The sequence below is a fragment of the Microcebus murinus genome, chromosome 16 (genome assembly GCF_040939455.1).
Source record: "Microcebus murinus isolate Inina chromosome 16, M.murinus_Inina_mat1.0, whole genome shotgun sequence".
NCBI classification, from domain to species: domain Eukaryota; kingdom Metazoa; phylum Chordata; class Mammalia; order Primates; family Cheirogaleidae; genus Microcebus; species Microcebus murinus.
In genome coordinates, this window is record NC_134119.1 from 63,096,340 (window position 1) to 63,104,580 (window position 8,241).

The following is an 8,241-nucleotide window of genomic DNA, read 5'->3' on the forward strand; positions in this document are numbered from 1 at the left end:
CAATCCTGGCAGTTGTCTTGAACTTGGGGCTCTCCTTCTGCTCCCAGACTTCAACCCCCAGCTGCTTATTGGTTCTTGCGGGGCTGGGCACCACATCTTCCCCTTGCTGGGGGCCCCGGTCTGAGAGGCGCTGCCGGTGCGTGTGTGTCGGAGGTGGCAGGGGCCACATCCGAGAAAGAGGGGGAGTGGCCAAACCAACAAATAAAAAGTGTGGGGAAGACACAGGTGTCCGAGTATAGTCTGCGTGCAGGACAGGGATGGATTGGGTCTTGACTTTCTGAACCAGCCCCTGAGTGCTGGATGACCTGGACAGTTGGTCTTGTTGTGAGCAATTGATGGGATTTTCAGGGACTGCTGACCATACACGAGTTTTGCCTTTACTAGCTGCCCGTAGTCCCTGCCCTCCAGGATGTATGAACTCGAACTTCCTGAGCACCGTATGTTACGTAGTCTGCTCGGCATGTACTGCAGTGGTTTCATCGGATCTTTCCACCAACCCTGTGAGGGAGGTGCTGTGTGATCCCTGTTTTGCAGATGAGGAAACAAAAAGTCACAGACATCATTTAGCTGTTAAGTGACAGCTGCTGTTTGAACACTGGCCGTCTGACTCTCAAATCCACGTGTCTCCAATCCATGCCGGAGGATCACTTGAGGCCAGGAGTTCAAGACCAGCCTGGACAACATGGCCCGACCCTGTCTCTACAAAAAATTAGCTGGGTGTGGAGGTGTGTGCCTGTAGTCCCTGCTACTCAGGAGGCTGAGGTGGGAGGATCGCTAGAGTCAAGGAGTTTGAGGTCATGGTGAGCTACGGTCACACCACAGATCCTGTCTCAAAAAAAACACAAACAAACAAAGAAACAAAAACGGTTTACCCACTGCAGAGCTGATGAGCAGCGTGATGTGCTGCGAGAGAGACAGTCCCAAGGCCAGAGGACAGTTTATCCTGCGTGGCCAGGAAGGAGCTAAGGTTCTTCGTCAAGAGTCCTGCAGGCTGTGCTTGGACCCCTTACGTAAGGTCTCTTCCTAGCAGTCATCCTGCGACTTTGCCCTCTTAAGCAGAGCATTCGCCCCGTCACCAGCCCTTGGCGCTGGGATGCTGAGCCACTCTCTCTCCAACACCTGTCGGGGCCATGCACGTGCTCCTGCACAAATGTACTGTATTGCACTTCCGTCCTCCTTCCTCGTCAGCCTCTCACTGGAGCTGTCACTTCTCCCTGGACGCACCTGGATGCGGGAGGTGCCAGGTAGGGTGAGAGGAAGCTGGGCATGCAAGGCCGGACACCTGGGTTCTACCAACACTTTGGGGACTCGGGGAGAGGTGGGGAATTATATTGAGGGCTTACAGCCCTCCAGGCACTGTTCTGGGTACTTGGCATGAGTCTTTTAATCTTTCCAATATCACCACTGGGAGATACTGGCTCGTTTTCCCAGATGTGAAAGCGAAGTGTCTTGCCTAAGAACTCAGGGCCAATTAGGAGGTGAGCCAGAGTCTGACCCAAGCCTGTCGGACTCTCCGTTGCTCCACACATCACCTCCAAAGTCACTTCCCTTCCTAAGCTGATGTCTTCTGTCCATGATCACCCACAATGGGCCCCACGCTGATGTAGGTGTGGGGACATAGCAGTGATCAAGGTCCCTGCCCTCGTGGAGCTGATAAGCCAGAGGGGTGCTGGGTAATAAGGAAATGATGCAATATGCTGGAAAGTGACCAGAAACCGCAGTGCAGGGAGCAGGCGGTTGGTGCTTGCGATCGAATGTAAGGTGGGAAGGGAAACCCTCTCTCACAAGGTGCCGTGTGAGCAGAAGTGAGGGATGTCTGAGGGAAGAGCATTTCAAGCTGAGGGAATAGCCAGTGCAAAGGCCCTGGGGCAGGAGTGTGCTAAACATTTTAGAGACCAGATTCTTGTGGTTGGAGCAGAGAGAGTAAGGGGGAGACAGGGAGGAGACAGCATCACAGAACAAGTGGCAGATCCTGGGCCACAGTGAGGACTCTAACTTTTACTCTGTGGGGGTGGAGCCGTGGGAGGATTTGGGGCATGGCAGGAATGTGATCTGACTTAGGTGTTCACAGATTCCTCTGTGAGGAAGAGACCTAGTGGGTGGGGCAGAGTGGGAAGCCCAGTGAGGGAGCTGCTACTGTCGTTGGGCTTGGAGAGGAGGGTGGCTGGGACAGGATGGGGGCAGCAGGGTGGGAGAAGTGGTGAGATTCTGGGTATGTTCTGAAAGTAGAGCCAACTGCATCTGTCGACAGGTGGGACATTGGGTGAGAGAGAAAGCGACTGAGCAACTGAAAGGATAGAGCTTGCCATTTCCTGACGTGGGGAAGACTATAGGAGGAGTAGGTTAGGAGAGTGGGTCAGTATTTAGGTTTTGGATGTGTCAAATTTGAGATGGTTCTTAGATATCTCATGTGAAGATGTCACTTGATGGTTGGATGCACCGAGAGAGAGAGAGAGAGAGGAAGAACAGCAAATAATAGTAATAATATATTAATATTAGAATATTTATTATATATCATAGTGACATTAACAGTGACTTACTGAGTTCACACTTCGGCCTTTCCTGTCCCATCTCTTGTTCTCACAGTAGCCATTTGACACATTAGAAATTGTTATCCTCAGAGGGGGAACAGGTTCAGAAAGGGTTATGAAGTCATCAGGATAACAGCAAATAAGTGGCAAGAGTCCAGATTAGATCCCAGGCCTGTCCAATTTTAAGACCTGAACATTTTCTGATCTGCTATTTGCTTTTGCAGTAAAGAAGGTTGATTGAACTGGGTAATCCTTAAAGATTCCTTTCAGCAGCGGAGCCTTCAGCTTGGCAGTTCTGTACTTTGGAGACAAAAGTCTTCCACACCTGTTTGAAGAGTGTGCAGGCCCAAATCCATAGGATTTGTTTTTTTTGTTGTTGTTGTTTTGAGACAGGGTTTTGCTTTGTTGCCCAGGCTAGAGTGAGTGCCGTGGCGTCAGCCTAGCTCACAGCAACCTCAAACTCCTGGGCTCAAGCAATCCTCCTGCCTCGGCCTCCCGAGTAGCTGGGACTACTGGCACATCCCACTACACCTGGCTAATTTTTAAAAAAATTCTTGTAGAGATGGGGGTCTCACTGTGTTGCCCAGGCTGGTCTTGAACTCCTGGCCTCAAATGATCCTCCCACCTAGGCCTCCCAAAGTGCAGGAAATTGTGATGCACCTCACCTGGCCACATCCACAGGTATTGTATGAGCCCGGGGCTCATTTCTTTGAATCTAGACTGTTCTGCCAAGATTGCCTTTCTGTTCTGCTTCTATTTTGGGGTGCAGGTGGAGCTTCAGCTAGGGAGTCTGCAGTTAAGGATTCAGCAGGACAGCCGGGCCTCGAGAGGGGTGCCTTGCCAAAGTCCCACACAGCAGGCGTGGGTCAAAGGTCTGACGCAGGAGCTCCTGGGTCCACACCTAGGCATCTTTGGAGTGTCCCCACCTCTCACCAAACCTCTCTCTCCACCCAGATTCCTTCCCTGGGACAAAAAGGATGTAGGCGGAGTTGGTTTTCGGGTTTTTATTATGGGAGGCTTTGTGGCTGCGGGGCAGGCGCTCCCAGGAGGGGCGAGGAGGCCGGGCGGGACGGCGGGAAGGAGGGAAGGAGGGAAGGTGGAGAACGTCTTTACTCTCGGATCTTCAGTTCCCGCGCCATCTGGCAGAGGGCGCAGGGCAGACAAAAGGTGAGGGCCGCACAGTCGTGCCCGATGGAGCCCTAGAGGGTAGGGGAAGAGAGAGGTGAGCAGCGCTGCTTTGGGTCCCTGGAGGCCAGTCCCAGCCCTCCTGCCCCCCGGGTCCCGCGGGCGCGCACCTGGATGCGGTAGCGCTCGCGCATGCCGGTGCGGAGCGAGTGCAGGCCTCCGGGCAGGTAGGGCGTGCAGCAGCACTCGCCGAAGTCGTCGGCGATGCGACAGGCGAGGCACAGAGGCGCGAAGGTGCCGCACAGACCTGGACCAGGGGCAGGGCGGTCAGGAGCGGGGCGGGCGGGCACTTCCAGCCGGCTCCCCGCCCCCACCCCAGGAGGGTCCCAGGCAGGACTGAGTGTTGGAGAAAGTGAAGAAGAAAGAAGTCCCAGACAGAATGAGGGGTCCGAGGAAGGTGGGGTTTGAAGGGGGAGGTGGGGGTCGCCACGAGGAGAATTGAGGGTGCAAGGGGAGGTATGGTGTGAGGTCAGGGTCCTAGGGACTGTCAGGGGTCTGAGGATTGGGGTGAGGGTTAGAGGGTGGGAATTCAGAGTCCAAGGGAGGTGGGAGTGGGGTTCATAGGCTTCCAGGGGTAGGAAGAGAGCGTCCCTCCCCTCCCCCGTCCCCGCAGCGGGGGCACTCACAGACGGGCATGTCGTTGCAGCAGTCCGTGAGACCTGTGTGCCAGTCACTGATCTGGGTCTGGTAGCAGCTGCTGGTGGCACACTGGGGCTGAGTGGTCACTGGGTAGGACATGGCTGCAGAGGTGGGGGCGAGGTCAGCAGCAGCCTGGCGTGGCCCCTGCCACCCTTCCCTCTGCCGGGCAGTCTGGGCAGGGCCACCAGGCCGCCCATGGAGGGGACACTACCGCACCTCCCCCTTCCCTTCTGCCACGTCTGGACATTGACACCCCAGCCTGTCCCTGTGGCCGCTGCCTCCTGCTTAGCTGGCCAAGCTGAGGGCGGGGTCTGCTGCACGTCCGAGGAAGGGGGGGCGCCACGTCTGAGGGTGGCTGGGGCATGCCACCTCCTCCTCCTCGTCTGGGCCTGGGGCGCTGGGTTCCAGCATTTCTGGGGCCTCTGGGGTGGAAGCACGCGCCATCCGTCTTCGAAGCCAGGGTGCCCAGGGGAGGGAGGCGGCCAGGTTCCGAGTACCGAGGGGGTTGCTGCTCCCTCCAGCCATCCCACCTTTGCCTTTCACGTTGTCGTGCATCTCAAACTGCATCTTGCTGGCCCTGAGGAGGTGGCGTTGGGGACGGCAGAGCGGCGGCGGCGGTGGAGTCTGTCCAGGGGACACTGGATACTGGGAGGGGAGGGCGGGGGACTGGGGCACTGGGGGCTGGGCTCTCAGGGGGAGAGGAGCTGGGGAGAAAGAGGCCCAGTCAGCCTGCCGGCGAGCAGAGACATGGGGTGGGGGGGGATAGGATGGGGGCGAGAGACTCGCCCATCTCTTTACAGCTGCCCGACAGACCCCAGAGGACCCTCCTCACACCTGAGGCAGAGCTGGAGAGAGACCAAGAGACAGAGACAGGTAGAGTCAGAGACGAGGAGAGAAAGAGATCAGAGCCAGGTGCCCATAGAGATGCCCCTAGTGCTGCCCATATGCGCCCAGTACTTTGACTCCCCTGCAAGCCCATTTCACAGATGGAACACTGAAGCTCAGGGAGGTGAAGAGAAATGCTGCACGTCTGATGACCTAGGCTGGGGGGTTAGTAGAAGGGATGCTGGGGCTCAGGGCTTCCACATTCAACGCAGCACGACTCGGGTTCAGGAGGCGCCCAGGCGCATGAGAAAGACAGATGTCCAAGGAGACAGACAGCTAGAGATATGGAAGGAGACAGAGCCGAGGTCCTGGCCTCAGAGAGGAAGCTGCTGGAGGGGTGCTCCTACCTTCAGGACCGCGATGGCAGTGATGGAGACACAGGTGTGGGTGACACAGGCACTGAATCCTCGGTCTCACGCCAGGAGCCACTTATATGGGCGGGCCACCTGGGCAGGGCATGACAGAGGTGCCCAGGGAGCCTATCCGGTCTGGCTGACCCTCTGCCCCCACCGGGATTTCCCGCCCTCCCTCTCCCTTCCCCACCCCCCACTTCCCCTCCTGCCTCACCCCCCAGGACCCGGGAAGTACTGCGGATGGATGGGGCCCTAGGGATGGGTTGGGGGCAGGAGAGTGGGCAGAGGTGGAGACAGAGAGATGGAGAGAGGGGGGCACAGCTGGGACAATGTGCAGAGACCAAAGGAGAGGGAGAGAAAAATGGTGAGGGGATGGGGCACAGACACCGGAGGGGACGCAGGGACATGGAGACATGGGAGGGAGACAGGAAGATGTAGGGAAAAAGAGACAGACACAAAGGTCTGCAGAGAAGTAACAAGAAAAGGGAAGACGGTGCAGAGAAGAGAGATGCAGAGCAGAGCGGGAAGGGTGGAGAGGCAGGTGGGGGGACTACCGCAGAGGCTTAGAGGGAAGGGAAGGGGGAGACGGGGAGAGGGCAGGGGGAGAGGGAGGCGGGTGTGGAGGGGAGAGCCCAGTGGTGGTCTCTCTCATCATAGTGATGTCCCTACTTCCCTGGGAGATGGGGGCATTGTCCTCCCATTCAGGGCCAGGGGACACATGGAGGCAGTGTGTTTTGGGGAGTGACTCATGCTGGTACTGAAGTAAATAAACACACCTCACCCCACCTCCATACTGGGAAGGGAGGAGGCTGGGAACCAAAAAGCCGTGGTTCCTGCAGGAGGTGTGTGTGGCCAGGACTCCTGGGTCCGCACGGAGCAGAGGTGGGGGTGGCACCTGAATTCACGGGTCTTCACAGAGCAGAGCATGGGGGGCCTGGGCTCCTGGGTGTCATTAGGCTGCACATGCCCCAGTAGGGTGGGGGTCCTGGGATTCCAGACTGCTGGGCTCCTGGGGGGTGAAGGAGCTGGGGGCCCGGAGGCCTGAGTTGCCAGTCTCCCCCCGACAAACCTGATGGGCTTGGAGGTGACTCAGTGAGGGAAGCAGCATTACAGCTGGGTGGGGTTCCCAGCACGGGTGTCACCCCAAAAATGTAGGAGGCACCAGAAGATTGGGATGTCACCATGTCACCTGCAGAGAAGGTGGTGTCACCTCCCCACTGGGTATAGGCATGGGGTGATGGCAGTTGGATCAGTCTGCTGGCCTGGGAGCCCAGCCTCCCAGCACGCCAGGATGCAGCCTTGGTCTCCCAGCACCGCCCAGGTGGCTGTCCCCGACCCCATGCCCAGACCTGCAGGCAGCGCTCATCGTGCTACTTGAATGTCTGAGGGACATCGTCACCCCACTTCTGTTTCAACGTTCCTTTCTCCCCGTCTCTGCATCTTCGTCTCTCCGGCTCTGAATCTCTCCTTATTTCTTTCCTCATATCTACAAGTCTGTTTCCAAATCTCTGGTTCTGTGTCCCCTTCTCCGGGTCTCTCTGTCCCCAGGCTCTGTGTCCCTGCCTGTCTCCTATGTTGCTATCGCTCCTCATTGCTCCCCGTCTCTCTGCGGAGGCAGCCGGGGGGGCCCCATCCCCTCCTCTGTCTAGGCTATGGGTGCAGGTGACTCAGGATCAGTCACTTCTGAGGACCCAAGAGCTCCCAGGATGACATATGAGTTGTCCTCAAGTTTCCTCTCTCCACTCCTGACGCAGCGTGGGGGCCCCAGTTAGAGACGGCAACTCATGCAGATGAGGAAATCGGGACTGGGGAAGCTGTGAGGTGGCCTGCTTGGGGGTGGGGGAAGGGTGGGGAGCAGGAACAGGAGAGGCCACCCAAAACAAGATGTCCAGTTAAATCTGAATTCCAGATGAACAGTGAATACATTTTTTTTTTTAGCATAAGTATGTTTCATGCACTATTTGGACATACTTATACTAAAAAAGGATTCATTGTTTACCTGAAATTCAAATTAAACTGGGCTTCGTGTATTTTATTTGCTAAATCTGGTACCCTACTTTCAAGGCTAGGAATTCAGGATCCTCTTTTCAGTAAACCTAGGAGTCCCAGGCCCCCAGCCCTCCCTTCTCAGGACCTGAGAGTCTAGGTCTCAGTCCCCTTCCTCTCCCTCAGAATGCATGGGGCTCCCAGCCTCCTACTCCCTCGGGGCCCAGAGTCGGGTTGTCAGTCCCTTTCTCCCCAGAACGCAGGCGTCCAGGCAGGTCTGAGTCCAGTTGCCCAACGTGGGTTTCATAAGGTGGGTTGGGCCACCCGTGGCCCCAGTGGAACCGGTCAGGCTGAGCGGACGAGTGAGGTGGCCCCCCTTCCTCTCCCAAACCTGCTGTTTCCTTGAGGGCCAGCCCAGAGGGGCTGGGAGTGGAACAGGAGGGACTCGGATCTCTGGGTGTGTCCCTCTGTCTGGGTTTGGGTGTGTTGTGTCTCTGTGTGTGGTTGTGTGACTCTCGGGGTGCTGTGTGTCTGTGTGGGGATTGTCATGATGTATTGTGTGTGTCTGTGGTCTGCGATGTGACATGTGAAGGGGTCTCTTCTATTTGTGTGTCTGTCTTGCCCTCCTGTGATTCTACACACTGTGCACCGGTAGTTGGATG

General features: G+C 57.0%; 1 protein-coding gene across 1 annotated transcript; it reads right to left on the reverse strand.

Moving 5' to 3' along the window:
• Positions 1-3,564: 3,564 nt before the first annotated feature.
• On the reverse strand, positions 3,565-5,641 carry CNFN (cornifelin). Its single transcript, XM_075993128.1, has 4 exons — positions 5,588-5,641; positions 4,343-4,456; positions 3,827-3,963; positions 3,565-3,730 (listed from the first exon to the last, which is right to left on the reverse strand). The coding sequence occupies exons 2-4, from the start codon at positions 4,452-4,454 to the stop codon at positions 3,641-3,643; spliced, it is 339 nt and encodes a 112-aa protein (XP_075849243.1). The 5' UTR covers positions 4,455-4,456; positions 5,588-5,641; the 3' UTR covers positions 3,565-3,640.
• Between the last annotated feature and the right edge of the window lie 2,600 nt (positions 5,642-8,241).